The 19,443-nt window shown below is 40.6% G+C and overlaps 1 protein-coding gene across 3 annotated transcripts in view; it reads left to right on the plus strand.

The window, feature by feature from the left end:
• HSF2BP (heat shock transcription factor 2 binding protein) overlaps positions 1-18,333 on the plus strand; it is a 35,048-nt gene extending 16,715 nt beyond the window's left edge. For 2 of the 3 annotated variants that reach the window (XM_063354114.1, XM_063354186.1), the window contains exons 6-8: positions 1,802-1,919; positions 8,917-9,020; positions 17,659-18,333. In XM_063354114.1, the coding sequence (XP_063210184.1) occupies positions 1,802-1,919; positions 8,917-9,020; positions 17,659-17,867 (431 nt within the window). In that variant the 3' untranslated portion in view covers positions 17,868-18,333. The remainder of the gene's footprint in view (positions 1-1,801; positions 1,920-8,916; positions 9,021-17,658) is intronic. The other variant, XM_063354272.1, reaches the window with a different exon arrangement.
• Positions 18,334-19,443: the final 1,110 nt, after the last annotated feature.

Raw genomic sequence — 19,443 nt, forward strand, 5'->3', positions numbered from 1 at the left:
TTTGTAAATGTCAAGCAATTTACTTTCTGAATTTCCAATAATGCCAACATCTTCAAGATACATGAATTGCAGATGGTGTGGGTAGATCAGCCCCATCTTAAGGTATGTGTTCAGAATTTTGAAACTGCGTAAGAATTTTGTTGCTGCCAGGTAGACCCTACCTTCACTGTCCTGAGGCCATAGTGCTAAGAGAAATAAAAGGTAACAAACGACTTCCATACTAAATGTTTCTTTTTAGGGTCAGAAAATAAGTAGAAAGCCACAGATCTAGCTTAATATGACTGCTGGTGGCTTGGAAGCCTGTGAGAAAAGGGGTTGATATGTCATCTGCATGTTTGTGAAACTGTCAAAATGACACTAATGACATGATGCGAGATAGATGAAACAGTGGGCGTTTATACAAATAAGTGAATCTTGCATTAACAGCCTTTTTGAATGTGTGATTTTAGGTGTTGTGGTACCATTAAAGATTGTAATAAAAAACAATGTGATGTGTTATGCCACTGTACTAGGGCGGAATCCAGTTCCCCGATTCCTTCACTGAAAAAAAACCCAAACCAACAAAAAAAGCATAGCAAAAGTAAAGTTTGAATAAAGAAAATGTTTAAAGGTGGGGGGTGTTGGGGTTCTGCCTGAGGAGGAATCAGGATGATGGAATGAAATCTTGCTTCACTGAAGCTGATATAAGTTTTGCCGGTGAAGTTGATATAACCAAGATTTCTCTCTTGGTCTCTGTAATTTGGGAGGTTGATGAAACTCATGTGATAAAGGATAGAGTCAGATGAACGATGTAGAAGGTACCAGTTTTATTCCTCCTAGTTATGCTGTAAGTAATATTGCACGAGAAAGCATCATTAAAAGAACACTGAGGAAGTGGTCATGAAGTGCCAAGTTTTCAGAAGTTAGAAAACACCAGAACAGTAGTTCTCAGTGCAGTCTTAACACAGCCCAGTGTGTACAAACATTGCAATAAGAGTCTTTAATTATAAGCTGCGTCCATAGCACTTCTGCTTATTCTGAGGTTAAAAAAGGCATCATGGTGTACGTGCATAGGGGAGAGAACCTGAGGCTGCATGGAAGTGGAAGAACTGTATCGTGCAGCAGATCCCCAGACTTGCCCTGAATGGGAGGCCAAGGAACCAGGTTCTCTCACTAGTTACATACACCACGCTCCGTGTGTTTGGAGAAGGCTTGGCCAGATGCACAGTACAAAGAAACTCGGTTTGCTGGAAGATACCCCTTGCATATTAAGGATGCCCTAAAGCATGGGGCAAGCGTAAGGGAAAATACTGAAGGAAAGTCTGCTTTCAAGCAGTAGTCTTTGGAAATATTTTTGCCTTTCGGTTTGTGTGTGAATAATGCAGCGCTTGCAGAAAGGTAGGAAAAGAGCTCTCCACCAGAGTTTTGGTTGTGTAATGTGCCAGGTATATTGGATTGAGTGATTGTAAAACAAACTGCAGTCTCTTTTCTTTGAAGTGGGACCTATAATGGTCAGCTCTGCTTCAGTCCCACATTATTTGTGGATGAATCCAGCCTTTTGTTTTGTAATTCACTGTGTTACTATTTGGATACTGGCCACTCTGAATAAACATTTTAAATACCAAAGAAGAATTATGAAGGAGTTTGACCAGTATAATTTGCTGCTTCAGTATTTGCTATGTAGATGAATATAGTTTGAAGTTTATATAGATGCCATAGTTCATTCTTCACAGCTGACATATCTTTTTAGTGGTCCTGATAATTAGCATAAACTTTTGTTTGAAACATGATTTTTATTTTGATGTTTTGTGTTCTCTCACAGATGTGGCTGCGCTGGCATGTGGCCGTGAGTTCTTGATTAGTTCAAGTCGTGAATTACTGGACACGATGATGCACCTCCTGGGAGACATGAAGCCAGGAGTCTGTACCAAATTTAAAGTGTATGATGACTTTTTTTTTTTTTTCCCCCTTTATATGAAATGCATTATCTTGTGATGGTCCCAGTCATGACAGTAGTTTTTGCACTCTCACATTATTTCCTTTCCTGGAGAGGAAACATAATTTTTGGAAACTTATTTCACAGTAGCGTTCCTTGCAGATAAATCAGGCTTGGCTACAAGGCTGGCTTCATTCAGGTTTTGTGTCTTTTGGAAGTCTCTTAAGCACCATAATATTGTAGAGGTGAGCAGGGATGCACTCTTCTGCCTTAGGAGGGGCTTGTGAGTTGAAGGTCAGATAAGGAAGGTCAAGTTTTAAAACAGAGGATGTGGGAAATGTGGACTCATTCCCTTCCAATATGAAGACTGTAAACTGCTACATCTGCTTAGTAAAGAAAGGGAGCGAAGAGCAAAAACTAAATTAGTTTATGCTACTTAGTAGCCAGAAGCACCATACACTTATGTTTTTAAAAGGTAATTCCTATAAAGGGACCTTGTGATACAGCATTGCAAAGAAAAGGCCACATTACATAGTTCAGAAGCTGGAAAAGTTGTACAGCTGATCAAGAGATTAAATGAACTATTGTCTTTGCCTCTTTCTCAGAGCTGTTACAAGCTGAGGATATATGGCCTTGACCAAGGAAATTACTGTGGTTTAATGAGTACTTGCTCATCCGCTAAACTGTGGGCACTTGGCCCGTACCCCTGGATAATTTGTTCATGAAGGTGGCTTAAACTAGTGTGGTGGTTTGTGTTTTTTTTTTTTTTTTTTTTTTTCATAAATGGGACACACACACACACGAAGAATTCATACCCAAGCCAGCTGTCACAGCTCAGCTGACAAAGAGCAGCCCTGTCAGCCACTGTCACTTGACTGTGTCCATGCATGCATTTAGGCAGATTGGACGTGATAGGCACGAAATCAGGCTCCGTTTTAACTCTGGATAGGTTTTTATCTTGCCTAACCTCAGCTATCAGAAAGCTAGATAACTGTCTGGGCTCCTTCCCACAGTCAGAGGAAGGAGATGGTGCTCTCGGATGATCGCGCTCTCAGGCCACGTTAGGTGGAACAAGTTGGCCTCTGAAGATGCTTGCCTTTCCCCATTGGGTAGCGAGGGGGAAGCTGCATACCCTGTGCTGTAGGTAGTGGTTAAATACTTTTCATGTCAGTCATTTACTGCGTTTCCCAAGTGTTGGGCTTGAAGGTCAGCACTGAAAACAGGATAGTTAACTCTTGCAACAGTGCAGTGGGTTATTTTTGTAAAGCCTCAACTAAAAGATTTCTGTGAGAATCTCAGGACTGAAAAGGTAATTTGTGCCTTCATTTATATAACAAAAAACCCAACCAAAACATGAAAAGAGGATCTATACTGTTTCAAAATCTGTACAGAAAAAAAAAAAGAAGAAAAAGAGAGGACTTTATTTTGAGAGGAGGAGGGAGAGGAAAGTGTTCCTAAATACACACGCACAAACACACACTCTGAATTTCAAGTGAATGTGTGTCTGTGAGTCCAGATAGGTTATTTTTGATCATTTCAGATTGTATTAGTGTAATTTGCAGAAGAGTTACACATAGTGATATAAACACATAAAACAATCCCATGAAGTTGCTAGGGATTCATGGACCATCCTCTTAGGCTAACAAATTGAGTGAAGCCTAAAAAAACAGGTTGCACAAGGTATTTGATACGTGGGAAATGTTAAGCATATGTTACAATAGCTTGAATTCAGTGCAGTGATAATGTTTTCTGATGTTCCACAGAACATTTTTTTTCTTACTTTGAACTTTCCATTTGATAAAGAAATTGCTATATGATGACATTAGAGCAAATGCTAGAACAGAGATTTCTTCATGGCCTTGTCATGGAATGAGGGATCCTAATTTGCTCAAATGTTGTAGTGCAATATGTTTCCCCTGTGTTTGTCTTTCATGTCCATGGTCAGGTTTCCTTTTTGTCTATGAGCTCCCTATGTGTATTGTCACTATTCAGTTCTTAAAACCTGTTACTAACACTGGATCTCTTTCCTGTCCTTTTTGGGGATTTTTCCACTCTCCCAGCCCAGCAAAGAAGGGTTTTTGGGGGTGGGTTGGTTTGTTCATTTCTTAAAAAATTGTTCTTTGCATGTAAGGTTTTTTAGCTGCTTGTTAATCTTAAATAATCAACATTTTCATAAGCAGATGTATCAGAAGAACTCCCTTTTCTCCCTACCGTAAGGATCATAAGGCAGTACAAAGTAAAAGACAATTGTGAGATAAGGGTATAATAGTTAACAGAAATTGTAGTGAAATTTCAAAGTTATGTATAGATGGACTCTGGAGTCATTATAAATAACGTTTACACACACACTTACATACATATACATACATACAGACACATTTTTAAAACTATACCTCATGGCTGGAGATGTCTCTACATTATTTTGGCAATGCAATGTGTTTTTCTCAAAACATCACCATGGTATTACATGGAAGGACATCAACAACTTAAGATTTAATCAGTTAAATAAAAAATTTGGCTTATTATTTTTGAGGATATGTTTGTCCTTTGCTCAGTTTTGAGGTTTTACAATTCTTTTCTAGCTTTTATTTTCAAAAATATTTTCTTTCCAGCGTGACAAATCAGGAAACTGTGGGTCTGATTCTACACGCAGCTGTATCAAACAAAGTAAGCTGATAAAGAGAGGAGTTCTTTTCCCTCTTCTAGTTCTAGCAATCCTGTGTTTTACTTGTACCAGTATATAAAGAAAAATTCACAGGGAAAAGCTGTCACTTATTCCAGCGCTGCTACAATATCAATTGTAGTCTATGAGTATCTAATAAATATATGCAAGGCATCTACATGAGTGCTGGGACTGAAATTTCATGGGTCTTTGCTTTTCTGGAATGGCAGTGGTGTGAAAGACTCCAGGTTTTCTTCTCATTAGTACAGGGTTCATTCAACATCTGTAATTGTTAGGCAGTCAATAAACATTTACGCAATTGTTCATAGCTATAATTGAATTGTGAGGAATCTTCAGCTTTGCTTACGTAGCAGTTGAAAGTAGCCAGTAAAAATACATACTTCAGTACATATTAGTACATTTTATGTACTAATCTCATGTATTCAGCAGACAAAAGGGGCTTTAGCTGTGCTTTCAGTTCTATATTTTAAAGACAGCGTTGACAGATGTAGTATAAGATGTTAATTGAATTTGGCTTGCCTAAATAGGAAGACTATGAAGTGCATAATTAAAATGCCCTCCACATTAAAAAAAACCCAGAAAGTATTGTTTATTCAGTAATTGTGTGTGTCAGGTTTGCTTCAGTAAGCACTTTTGCAATAATTATTGCAAAAAATACTTATTAGAATGTGCAAATACTAGAGGTTAAGGTGGTATAAAGGGCTTGGAAATACTTTGATGTTGTGCTCATCTGAGTGTGTTTAATTAGTAATAATATGCTACTACAGTGGCTTGTGGGGTGGGTTATATCTTCTTTTGACACTGCAAACCCACAGTACTTTCCTGGATCACCACCACCAGTCCCTTTTGTCTGCACAAAGCAAACAAGTGAAATAAAAATACAAACATAGCAGTATCTTTTTACGTCACTTTATTTCTAGCTGCAAATGTCAAACAGATTAAGGATGAAAGACGTTGTCAAGAAATGTTAACGCTTTCCATTAGAAGATACTGTTTTATTGATCATTCTGGGCCTTTGGGCTTGGGTTCTGGAAGCCCAGTAAGAGCTGCAGGGTACATATGAAAAGAAACGTACGGGCTTTACAAGGTGCAGTTTCAGTTCCACAGCACCCGTCACTGCTTGCGGGTGGCCACTGATTAAGCAAATTTAATAGTCTACTATTTCTTCTTCGTATTGCCTACGAGCCTAGGTGATCAAACTCACGACAGCGCAGGATGTAAGTTATACCTCTTTATACTCAGTTTAGGCTGCAATGGATTACTTTCCTTTCCTGCTTTCTGAAGGAATGCATGGAGACTGCCTGAAAGTCTGCTGGTGGCATAAGTCACAGCTTAAGCCGTGAGAACTTGTTTGAGAGTAGGATGTGAGGTGTGAAGTCCATTTGGAATAACATTCTTTCCCTTTGGTTTGGAAATGTGGCAGTGCAGTGAGGTGCAGGTTTATCGCAGTCATGTGAGACAGCAGTTGCCAAGCTGGCCCCAGCACAGAGAACATTCCAGCCCCTTCCTGTTTTTCACTTGTCGTTTCGTATGCAACCCAGCACCCCACTGTGAGTGGGTATGATGACATGTTCCATAAATGTTATAGGAGCCCTGCACGTTCATCTGGCCTTTGCATTGTCCAGAAAATTGACTTGCATGTTACCATCTTTGGAAAGACATTAAATAAAAAGTACTAGCACATCAAAAAGTGCACTAATGCCCTCTCCCTGCAGCTGCTCTACAGCTGTAAAGATGGTCTGCATAAAAGGCAGGACAGGAGAGCATTGCTGGAAGAGTGAAAGAATTTGTTTGTAAGACACCTTTTGACTCCCGAGTATGGGTCTTTTTCCAGGCACATCAGGGACCTCTTGGGTCAAAGTTCATAGTGCAGCAGTGGTCTGATTTTCTAAGAGGCAGAGCATTAATTTGTCTTGCTAATGTCAGTGGGCTTTTTTTTCTGGATGTTTTCTGCTTTTGAGTATCACGTCCCATTCCTGCTGCACGTTAGAGGGTAATTGAAATAATTTGCATTAAGCCCACTGAGACTCTGCTTAGCTGAAAAGGAGTTTTATCCACCAAACCCATAAAAACTTTTATCATCAGTGTGGAAGACGGCGTAACACCATCAAGTGTTTGAAAGCAGAACTTAGTTCAGCAGAAACTGCAGAAGACTTAAGGCCAACAAAATGCTCTGCATTGAGTATTAGCGATTGTTCTGGATAGCTTTGGAAGGGGGACTCATTTTGAGCCCCAAATTACCATACTTGTCTGACAGTCAAAAGCGGCTAAAAGTGAATTTTGACCCAGGTGCTTTATCTGCATAAAGAGGCAAAGCTGCCATTTCTGCATGCAGCTTTCCGTACCTTACAACATGGCCTCGGCTGTCATGGCTAAGGCTGAAGGGTTATCTCTAGTCAGACCCGCCTTCCCTGGTGGGTATCAGATTTTGCAAGTTACTGATAATACCGAAGCTTCTCACATTCGCAGTAACTTCAGCGTGAACCGCCATGGGAGAAGCCGGTGGGATCGGCAGGCTAGAGCCATCACCAAAATGACTAATGAACTTTAAATTTTAGGAGACTGATAAATTAGGAAATCCTGGGTTTGGAAGCTTTTGAAAATGTGGCTGAAATGAACAATATACTTAGTATGTGTGGTTTGATTTTGTCATTTACACACTGACATGCAAGGGGCAGTCTTGGTTTCAGTTTGCCAGAGATGTCATCTTAGGTTTTTTTTCAATGCTCAATTAAGGAAATGTTTTCTATCTGCCAGGCCATAGACCTTCTCTGTTACCTGGAAAACAGGGTATGGGTTCTGTCGTCTTCAACATAATAAAAGACCTAATGAAATCACGTTACGGAAAAAATAAAATAAAATAAAATAAAATAAAAAAATATGGCTTTGCATGGGCCCAAATGTTATTTGGAAACAGTTTTGAAGAGGTGCGGGTGAGAGTACCATTTGGCCTGTGTTACCCTGGTGTTGATCTACACTAAGACGAGCACAGTTTATAGCCAAACTGAATTCCAGTTATTGACTTTAAAAAAAAATAAAATTTCCACAGGTACATTGAACATAATCAGTCTGGGTTCGTGAAGGCAGAGTAAATAGGAAAGTCCATGATGGCGTTTTAGGAGACAAGCAGTCGTTTTTTTCACAGCAGGGTCTCACTCGGTGGCCCAGACCGTGTGACCCCGTGACTGCGAGGGGCTGGTGAGCAGGCAGAGCAGAAGGGATGACTAATTTAGGAGGGAGTGTGCTAAGCGGAACTGGGACTACTAATACCTTCTTTTTCCCCTCCTTCAGGCCTGTCCCCTTCCAAATGCTCCTGTAGGTGTAGTAACTTCCCCTGCCAGCGGAGAGAGCCTACATTGGTGTTTGCTGTACACTGGCTGCATATTGCGTCTGTTCCCATTTGCAGGAGGAACAGGAGGATACGTAAAGGAGGATGGCACAGGCAACGTGTCTGTGTTTCAGCTGACTGGAGGGTCAGTGTACAGAAAGGCCAGTGTTGCACAACCAATGGAGCAGAGACTTCCTTTGGTGTCTCTAGTACTCAGCATAGTCTTGCTTTTTGTGTTTCCTAGCGGCCCTTTGATTTGTCAGGGCACACAGCTTATTTGAGATGATTGTCTGCCCAGTGGGGATTGTCACCACAAAAGCGCTATTTTATAGGTTGTGTGGTCATGTAAAGGCAAGTCCAGGTTTTGCACATCTCATATAATGAACATCATGGAGTTTGATGAGACTTTTTTACTCTTGCATGGGATATTTTTCCATGTGTTTGAAATACGCGATGTAGCAGCAGAAACAAGGTTTTGCACAACATTGCGTATATATAATTTGAGACTTGTCTCTTTTATCCAAATATAAATTATTAGAATAGGCTTCTGCATTAGTACATGCTTGGCATAAATAGCAAAAGGTGCTAAAACATGCAAAGAAATCAAAGGTCATCATATCTTCTGCGATATCGTCTATCATATTAGCAGCCTTCCAGTACCTAAAGGGGTCTACAGGGAGGGGACTCTTCATCAGGGAATGTAGTGATAGGACGAGGGGTAATGTTTTTTTAATCGAAAGAGGGTAGATTTAGATTAGATATCAGGAAGAAATTCTTTACTGTGAGGGTGGTGAGACACTGGAACAGGTTGCCCAGAGGCGCTGTGGATGCCCCGTCCCTGGAAGTGTTCAAGGCCAGGCTGGATGGGGCTTTGAGTAGCCTGGTCTGGTGGGAGGTGTCCCTGCCCATGGCAGGGGGGCTGGAACTAGATGATGTTTAAGTTCCCTTCTAACACAAACCATCTATGATCTTTTTTCCTTTCAACTCTAGGCTAATGCTAATGTCACTTTACAATGTGAGTATCAACTTGAAAGGCTTGAAGTACATCAGTGAAAATCCAGGTTTTTTTCCTTTGCTTTGGTGGTTATTGAATGGTAAGTCGTTCTAAGAACCTTACAAATTGTGACTTTGGAGGTTGTAGATTGGCAATTGGTGTTGCAAATAACAAGCCAGAAATTTATATCTGTAACCTGAGTATGTATAGCTTTTGTCGGATTGAAAGTAAACAAAAAGGGCAAATAGCTAGAGGGAGACGTGCATTTTCCACACTGTTTTTGGCACTGTATGTAATATTCCATTAATATAAAATTTATGGATGATAGAATTAAAAATAGGGAATGGAGAAATTTGATTAAGTGAATTAAAAAAAGCCAACTGTATTTTCACATACCAACTTTAAAATAAACCCTGAAGGGAAACTACCATTTAACAAAAGAAAACGTAACTGTGTTCTGACACGTTCTGGGGAACGAGGCCAACCTCCGTAACCACACTGACCCATGACAAAAGTGACCCCTTCTACAGCTGAAGAGAGGCCTTGTGCCCTAATAGGATTTGGGTTTGCAGGGCTTGAGTACTATTCCCAGCTTTGCCTTTGGGCCAGTGCAGGACTTCAAGGGCATCAGGGACTTCTGTTGCCACTGTCAGGTACATGAGTGACATCAAGGCTGTGCTCTTTCAGAGGCTTCAAATCCCTGCGTAGGAGCCAGCAGAGATTGACGTTGCCAGGGTGTGTTGGACTTGGCTGGCAGCTGTGTGCACAGCTTGTAAGGGACAGTGAGGACAGCAGTAAGGACAGAACCATGACACTGTCCTGCCTATGAACTGCTCCTAGAGTTGCTCTGTCTTGGCTTTCTGAAGTTTTTGTGGCTTGTCCATGAGAAGATTTTGGTGTGCAGTTCATAGGACTGGGGAGGTTAGTCATCCCGGCACACTGTGCTGCTATGCGAAACCCTGCTAAAATGCAACTGGTAAATGCTAACGGCAGCTGAAGTGAGGGAGGTTGCATCTGATTTTTTAAGGAATTAATTTGATGTTGAAGTTCTAGAAAGGCTTTGATTTGGGCTAGGAAACTGGAAGCTACTTGTATTCCTCATAGTTCCCTTAACTATTTTACAGAAAATGTAGGTATTCATGCTTTTCACCAGATGATAGCTTTCTGCTTTGCAGTGCCATAGGCTCTCTCTTCTGAGATCTCAGAAAATTAAGGAATCCTTGTAAGACTGTTGGAAAACACCAGTTTTGTAGGGTTTTTTTAATATAGTTTGAGAAAAATTGTATTCTCAGACAACTCTGAATACATGGTCCTTTGTTCTGCTGTGCTTAGAAATTTAACATATGTTAGTCCAGATTTTCCTTTTACTTTATGTTTGGCTAACATACACGTAAGCTGTTGTTCTAGCAAAAAAACACCTCAAAACACCCTCAAAAACCCTGAGTTCCCAAATGTGCCCTTACAAATGTTGTGATAAAACAAAGCAGCTAATTGTTTGATGCAGTCTGCTGTTTGAAGAAGGCTCCTAGGTCACATAAGAGGATGAAGTGGGGCACAGTTATAATTAATTTGCATCTTCTAATGGAAATAAGACATGGAAAGGCTACTCTGCATTTTGAAAGTGTTAATTGTGTATGGCTGGGTTGTAGAAGGAAGGACAGGCATGGCTAATTCCTTCACTTTTTGTTAATAAAGTTCTCCAGTTACAGCAAAGGAGGAAGATTCTCAGACAAACCACGTCTGCTGGTTCAGATTTCTGACTTTGGAGGAATTAGTACTGTGAAGGGAGAGGGCTGACTAGCTTGTATACCAGATGAAAGGTCAGATCCAAGACCTGATCTTGTTCCCATCATTTTGTCTGAGATCTCTGTAGTTTTCTCTACATTCAGTCTATTTCTTAATGTTTCAACTTGCAGAACTCAGTAGCTTCCTCCCACTCTTGCTCCTCTCTGGTTTCCGTGGCCAGCATCTTAGCTTCTGCTAGCCGTGATTCAGCTTATCAACACCTGGAGCTGCTACAGCATAAGGTCTTAACAGTTTTTTCCACGCAAGAGAGTAGAGCACTACACTCTGCTGGCAGGGTATCCTGTATATGCTGTCTTCCTGCAGGAAGCTTCTTCAAAGAGTGTTTTGATTAAGGCTTATGAGATGATTCAGCTTTCCACAGTTCTGTAAGCTTTTATCAGCATTCCCACCCCAAGAGAGGCCCCAGAAATCATCCTGACTTTTTTTTTTTATTTTCAGAGAATCATCCTGTTTGCTTTTCCATCATCAGTCTACAAGTGTCTGTGACCTCAGCCTATACATCAAGGCCATTTTTCTCCCACTAGCTTGTACGCAGCTGATGAATCCCTCAAATTCCTTCTCTGAATTCTTAGTCTCTGCCCAGTCTTCTTGTCCCCTGAAGAAGAATGTCCTTCCCATTAAGTGAAGAGAGCAAATAATTAGCGTGATTTTCTCTATTCTGCTTTGTTGTATCTGAAGCAAAGAGGCATTTGATTCAGGTTGTCTAGCAGGCTTTTTGAAGAGAGAGAAATATGCCTTGACATTGAATACAGGGACTGGAAGAGAAAGGCTAAAAATCTAATAAAGATTTCTAGTGGAGTAAGAATGTTAACTGCAAACTGGGTTTGTCTGTCCTGCTGTCTTTGGAAAATTTGGATGAGCCTGTATGACTTCACACTCCCTAACAAGAATTCGTAATAGCTCATTCTGCTGGAGGCTATACTGTTAATAGGAGAAAAACAAATGTTTGACACACTTTTTGAAGGTAATGCAGATCTCTGTAGTTTCAGAACTTCGTGATGTGAGCTATTCTTTTCTTTTTTTTTTCCTGCCTTTTAAAACACTGTCTAAAAGATGGGCACCCTTTAATAAGCAACATTGATCGCTGAAGAAGATACCCTGATAGCTTACCTAGCTGTTTTATTGTGTTGTTTCAGCTATGCCTACCTGTACCTTCCCAGCTTGGTGCCAGCAATAAAACACATGAATGATGACTCAGATTTCTGGCTGTGGAGCAGCTTGTGGGATCAGTAGAGTTCTCTTCTTGTGGAGCACCATTTGTTTGCAGAGCAGCTGTTCCCATCTTGGAGAAAATAGGCAGCTTGAGTTTTCTCCATCAGCTGCTCTCCCTGTGTTGATGTCTTGGCTAAGGGTTTCGCCTAACTTTCAGATTTAAAGAAGCCCTGTCCTCACAGTAAAAAAAATAAGTTATATAATTTTGCATAGAAATCCACCTGAGATTTGTCAATATTTTTTCTCGTGCTTTACATCTGTAGATGCAATAAGGCTTTCATTCTGTAATTCCCAAAGAAATAGACAGTGACTTTTCTCTGCTGAGGATCTTTTGAAGAACAAGAAGAGGCAGTCAGCTCAGGTATTGATAATAAAGACTAGATTTATGTTTTTCATTTTTGATCATACAGAACATCTACCAGCAAATGGGTGCTGGACAAAATGGATCTAGGCTTTTCTCTGTTTTGTTTGGTTTTTTTTTTTTTTGCTTTGTGTTTTTGTGGTGTTTTTTTTTTTTACTATCCTGTATCTTTATTTTGGTTTCCTCCACTTTTCTTTTCTTTGAATGCAATTAAAAAGGTTGCTTTCCTTGGATGCATGAGAAAGTGTGGAATTCAGAGAGACTATGTTAGTGACATTTCTCGTCTATAGCTGGGAAATTGCTCCAGGTACTTCATTAAACAAAAGACAACAAGAGAAGTATGACTAACTTTAGATCTTGCCCTTCAGTTTCCTCCACCACAGTTCCACACGGAAATCTAACCTTGTTTATCCAAATTCTTTGCAAATGACGGTCTCTATTGTAAATGCCTGTATGAAGCACATTCTCATTTTGCTAATGCTGCCTGCAACCTTCAATATTTGCTTTTCATGACTAACCCTGAAGGTTTCTAATGCCTCGCTTTTCTGTTTAAATTGGTTATGGCTGTGAGAGTTTTTGAAAATTCCGGTTATTTGCATGGCAGCATTTAAAAGACATCTGGAACCCCCCCTGTTTGTAAACTGATGCCTGTATTAAAACAAATTTTGGTTTGTAAATCAAAACCTCAGTGCCCAGTCTTTCAGGGGCTCACCGATTTCACGCTTTTCAGACGGTGAAACTAATCTTCAAAAGAGTATTGCCCTTCTTGCCCTTTAAGACCATACCCATGTTCCTGAATGCAAAGATGTCAGCTCTGACGCAGAAAGTCCCTGAACCGCAGTTAGCTGAGAGGCTGGAAGAGTGGCCAGGGGAAGTACACTGAACGCTTGCCCTTTTCTGTACTCTTATCTAAGCAGCTGCTGCAAACGTCACTTGCCCAGATGGAGGGCCTGCTGGGCTCTCCTTGCCGTCTGAGCAGGAGTTTCTTGACTAGGTCCTTGCCCTGCCTAACAGCAGGCTCAGGCAAACTGATGTTCTCCTGAAGAGCACAGTGTTTCTCCTTTTGTAAATTTATGTAAGAAACCTTACTTCTGGTAAATGCACCTGTCGCTGTAAAGTGTTGGTTTGTTCTTACGTTGTTACTCTCCTTCGGTAGCTGTTGTGGGAATCCTCAGAAACCCAAGCTGGGATTGATGGGAGCTGGAGAATGTATCTTAACAGCTCACCCACAAATCTGCCAGCTGCGGAGCGATGTCTGTGCAAGCTCCTTTTCACTCGCAGCCCCTAAGTAGCAGTCAGGCAAATTGGGACCAAGTTGCGGCTTCAGTCTGGACCCCTGGGAGTCTCTCTCGAGGATTTCCCTGATAAAAGCGTGACAAGCACACGTCTATGGGAGAGTGGGGAATTCTGGTCAGCTGAACTCCGTGTCTGACACTGAGAGCAGTCACCTGGCCAGGGAGGAGACTGAAGCAAACCGAGCAGTTATACAGGACCTGGGGCAAATAATGTTGCAGAGAGAAAGTGCATTTGCATCCGTACGAATTGCAGCAGCAAAGCTCAGTCTTTTTTCTGCCATGGTGTTCTCCCTGCTCCTTCCCCACGTGGTGTCTTTATTGCAACACTTCTTGTCTCCTCAGACCCATCAGCATTATGAAAATGTCCGGCAAACTCTCTGCTGCTGCAGATACTGGCTCAGCTCCGCCAGCATTGGCAATGCAAAGAGGTCTTACACGGGGCAAGCTGTATCCCCGGCTCTCTCCGTTAGACGTGCTGTGAACGTAGGTAGTCTGACAGGTTCATAAAAAGGAAAGGGGGAGTGGCAGGTCGCCCCTTCATGCTAGAATCAGACAGTAATTGAATTGAATGACATTTACAACAGTGGTGGGAAGCTTTTGAAATACTGCTTTTGTACGCAGACATAGCTGTAAACAGCTTGGTGTTAATAAATCTTGAATTCAGGTGGACAGGGAATGGTATGGGCACGTGTAAATTGAGTTCACGCAGCTCAGAGCCAATTGTAGATAAGCTTTTTAGCATTGATGTAATGCAATTACTTAAACCCTGCTGTAGGGAACAGTTCATCTGAGAGCATGGTGCTAATGACAGATGTGACTAAAATCTGTCCACGTTATCAGTTGCTTTTGTCAGTGACTGAAAGCCAGTGACATCAAACAGTATGCTGGCAGCTAGCAGAACGTCAGCAAACTCCAGCAGTTTCAATACCTTGTTAAAATTGCATCAGCGTTTTATGATGGTGGTAGGCTTACGCTGCGCTTGTGGTCCCCGACTGAGGCAAGCAGCTTGACTTCTTCCCCTGTTCCCCAGAAATGATGATTGCAGCTCTGAAGTTTTAGTTGAAGAGATGTGTGTGCTAGTTGTTGGGAGGATACGATGCAGTGATTTGATTACAGCTAAAGGATTTTTTTGATCTTGTACAAACAAAATGTTACTCAGCTAGCGTAGAAATGACTAAAACTGGAAGCTATTGAAGTAAACATAATGCCGAATAATGAAGATGCCTTACATTTCTTCTGAATATTCTTTAGACGGCGTTTTTAGAAAAAATCCCTAATGATATTGGAGAGACAAGAGAAAGACTTCTAGGGTATTTTTTTAAATCCTCTTAGAAAACATGATTATCCGTAATAATAATCCGTATTCTCAAAACCGCATGTAATCCCAAGGGAGTATATTTTAAGGCACATGTATTTATTTAACTCGAGGAGTCTCAAAATTCATGCAGAACAATGGCAATCAGAGGTTAAATGCGTATTAAGTCGTCTTCTGGTGCAGGATCATTTCCTTCCTTTGCTGTATGCCCGAGTGCCTAATCTGTTCTTCATTTGAGTGACTCAAGCCGTTGAGCTTCCCTGGCTGCTGCTGAAGATTCTTCCTAGAACCTCTTTGCTCTTACTGGAAAATGTTCTTGCTCATCAAGCTGGAAATCATTTCCTGATCTACAGATCCTAATTTTGTTAGCTCCCCTGCTAACGCTTCTTCCCTGATCAATTCTTTACTTGCTACAGCCTTTAAACACTTGCAGATAATAGTAACATAGATGCCTGCAACAGTATTAATAACAAAGCAATTTTCATCTAGGGATTTAAAACATCTTACATATATGAAGCTTCTCAGCAGTACTGCAAGCCATTAAAAGTATTAATGGCTTTATTTCATGGAGGAATAAAGTCATACGGAGGAAGGTTGTAATGAATTACATAGATTTCTCTCCCAAAAGCTTTCTTTGTACGTATTTGGGCTATGGCTTGTTGCTGCTATTTCTGCTAAATAAACGTAGAATAATTCTAAGTACAGAGAAAGGGGGCGGGTGATAATGTGCAGAGTTTGCACATTGTATGTGGCCAAAAAAAAGGAATTAAAAAAAAACCTCTGGCAAGCATGAAGAAAAAATGGAAGGAACAGGAGGACGAATTCAAGACTTTTAGTCATATTTTGATTAGGTCAGAAGAAATCTGAAAACCAAAACTTGCACCCAAGTTTTTTCAAAAGGATTCACTGACGTGCTGCTGCCCAAGAAATAAAGACTTGCTGCCTGTGAGGCTGAGTTGCAGCGTTTCTCCGTGAGTTATGTCTGCTCATCACTCAGAGAATTGCACCTGCAGGCACTGCTGGAGATGATGATCAAAAAAGACTCCTAAGAGCCTCCAGCCCAGGTGGCAGCAATAGGAGAGGCTGTCCATACGGGTATGGCCACTTCTCTGGGGTGTGCAGCACTAAGCACTGGGTTTTTTTAAAATGCCGATTTGAATGTCTAAAGTTGTCCAGTATGCCCAATAGCTAAGATTCTCCTTACACAGAAAATCAGGAAATGCATGTTATTGTTTGGGTTTGGACAATTCCTGTGTCTTCAGATTATACCCCACTCTGCTAGTTTCCCAGGAGAAAGTAGAATTCCTTTCTTAGAGGTTTACACTTTAAATAGGGAAGAAGGTATGGTAGAAAAGACTTACTGATCTCATTTATGATGGAAAATGGAGGAAGAGAGAGTTAGTGCCTGGTTTGTGGCTGTAGATCAGATATCACAATCTTTAGTATTGTACTTCAGACGTGCTAATGGGAATTACTTAAAAAATTCCCATCTCAACAGTCACTTTCATGCTTAAAGTCATAGTCACCTTCACTGTTGATCACATTCTGTTTTCTCCCCTGGGTGCTTTCAACATTTCCCCTTATGCTTTAATGAATAATATTCCTTAGTCCTTTTTCAGGTCACCAGTGTTAGGTATTAAATAAGCCAGGAAAGGAAAGAACTTGCTCCAGCCCACCAAACACTTCCTTCAAACTCAGTGCAGTGTGGTTTATCGCTGCGCTGCATTTATGCTCCTTCAGTAAGATTTTGGTCTCTGGTGATTTTGTGCGCAAAGTGATCTGAATTAATTTTTCTCAACATTTCTGCACAACGCTTTACCAAAAGCTTGCTGAAGACTAGGTATGCTAATGACAAACACATAAAAAATGCATGGTGCATGGAACAAATAACTATTTCAGCCATAAAAATATATTATACATTTTCATTTGGAATAGCAGAATAGAGAAGTGCGAAAATGGGACTTTCTAACAGATGCTTTTGATAAAGCTATAAAGAACTAAATGCAAATGGACTGTTGTGAGTGATTAAAATGTAATGCTCCTAATGTTTCAGTAATTAAAAATGCATCCTGTGTTCTTAACAGTAGAGTTATTATATGTCTTCCTAGCTTAAGTCAGTGAAAGGCCTTTGCTACGTTTCTCTGACGCATTCCTAAGCAGCAGTGCTTAGCTTCAGTACCCATTTCAATTTTGTGTAAACTGAATTAAACACTTGGAAGCTTGATACACGGTTACCAGAAAGTTTTATTAAGATTAATATTTTAGTGAGCTTTGAAGAAATCTGAAGGCTTGTATGAAAAGAAATTAAAGAAAAGCCTAGTGATTTACTGCAGATTTGATTAGTTGGTCTGTTTGTTTTTTAAGCCTGAACAGTCATGGGATATAGCTTGTCCTGCTCTTAAATTGGTTTGCATCCAACAGTACGTCTTGGCTACCGGCTGGATAAAGTCAAATTGATGAATTCCCTGTTTTATAGCATTTTCAACATTTCAAAAACAAGAGAAGGGTTCCTTGTTGTCTCTCCCTCCCAAACACTGCTGAGCACAAGCTGCTGAGGAGGGCAAAGGTGTTGTTTTCAGGTTCCTTCTAGAGCCAGGCAGCCAGCACCAACTGGCAGCTGTGAATTACGAAACTTCAGTTATTCCCTGTCTGCCTGGCGGGTCGTGAGGAATGGCACTGTAGAGCTGTAATGCCACCTTTTTGGACTCGCTTCTAATCAGCACTGCATTTTTTCCTCCCCCGCTTTTAGACCCGGATACAGAAGTTTGTCTTCATGCTCTGCGGCTCCTCCAGTCTGTGATTCTGGAGCCAGAAGTATTAGCCAAGGCAGCCTCTGAGATGCGCGATACTTTGCCATTTCAGCGTATCATTGCACTGTCAAAGAGCCGCAATGCAGATCTGCAAGCACTTGCGAAAGAACTACTTGAAGATCTTAAAATACTTGAGTATGAAGCATAGAAGAGCTCTTTGACACCAACTGCTTATGTCTTTCCTACATTTTTATGCTGCAAGAGTTGTTAGAGATGGGCTTGACTGAAAAAACCTCTGCCTAAGTTCCTCTGACAAAATCCTTCCTGGAGATTAGGTAACCCAACTGAAATAATACTCGGGAAAACGTGTTGGGTTTTAGCTGCCCAAATACAATCTTACGTCATCTGGTAGAGATGAGGCAGACTCAATTACTTTGAGTAGGATTTTGTTGATAATGGGTTTCAAAATGATCCAGGTTATGTTGTCTATTTACCGTATATAGGGAGTAAAGCAGTCATCTCATTCATTGATAATACATAGTTTATTGCAGCGGTAAATAATTTTGTTGGTCCATCCTTAATAATTATTGTACTGTGAGGAAAATTTTGTTGCTTTTCATAACTCTTCTGTGTCAGAATGCACCCCAAGTTCCAGTTTTATTGCTGTTACTTCTCACCTCTCATTTTCCATTCTAATAAAAGAAAACTTAAATTCTGTATCGTGTAATGGATTCTGCTTTCAAAATTCGCATTCAGATTCACTCGAGCTGCAAGTTGGCTCGGTCTGTGGCTGACAAGTGTACTAGAAACCGAGCTATTGTTTTTTGAAAAGCCCTGGAAAAAGGAAATTAATTACTGTTGACTGTGGTACCTAGTTGTGCGCTGAAGAGGCTAAAATGAACTGCTTCTCTGTTGTGAGCATCATTGCATTCTCGCACAACTGTGGTGTTGGTTAGAGTTTCTGTGTACAGCTTGCTTACCTCAGTGGTCAATGCAAACCTTTGTGTGCTTTGTATTGGTATAATTTACACATTTTTCAGAAAAAAAAAATAGCATCCGTTTCTGTGATGACAGAAGCACAGGCAGTTAGGTGATGCTATTCAAGGGAATAGCAAATGAGAAGTGCAATGCTGTCGTAGCAACTTTTTCCATACTAAAGTTATGGTCCCTCAGCTGCGAACCCAATGTATTAACAAAATACAATGTGGACTTCTAAACCAAATGTACAGAAAACAACAAGTAAACTTCATAGGATTTAAATATTGTGACTGGCACACAGTTTCAGAGGAAGACCGTTGTAAAATACATAAGTTAAGGTACAGGTCATCTCCCATTAGGCTGTCTGCAGAATGATGAATGTCCAGAGTTAAAAATGTAATAAATCAGCTTAAAATGACTTGAAATAATTGGCTCAAATGCTACAAAGGGTAGCAGTCCGATTTGGGACTGTCTAAAATGAAGATTAAGATGCAGATCTCACATACATGAAAGGGTTGCACAGGGTTGTGCTGTGTCAGGTTCAATGCTACATTGAACTTAGCAAGTGCAGATTTTTGGAAGGCTCTAAATCTTCTTTAAAGCATGCTTTCTTTGGATTTGTTTTCTTATCTTACTATCCTAGTTAAACCTCCTGGAGTTTAATCCTAAAGGGATCAAAATGATAATTGGCAATTTCCTGGAATTTCAACTCAGGAAAGTGTTCGATTTTAAGAAGATCTAAAGGGCATCCACTTTCCATTTAATCGGTAGCTGCTTATGAAGGTCTTTCATCAAACTTCTGGAAG

This window comes from Chroicocephalus ridibundus, chromosome 1 (genome assembly GCF_963924245.1).
Source record: "Chroicocephalus ridibundus chromosome 1, bChrRid1.1, whole genome shotgun sequence".
In the NCBI taxonomy this organism is placed as follows: domain Eukaryota; kingdom Metazoa; phylum Chordata; class Aves; order Charadriiformes; family Laridae; genus Chroicocephalus; species Chroicocephalus ridibundus.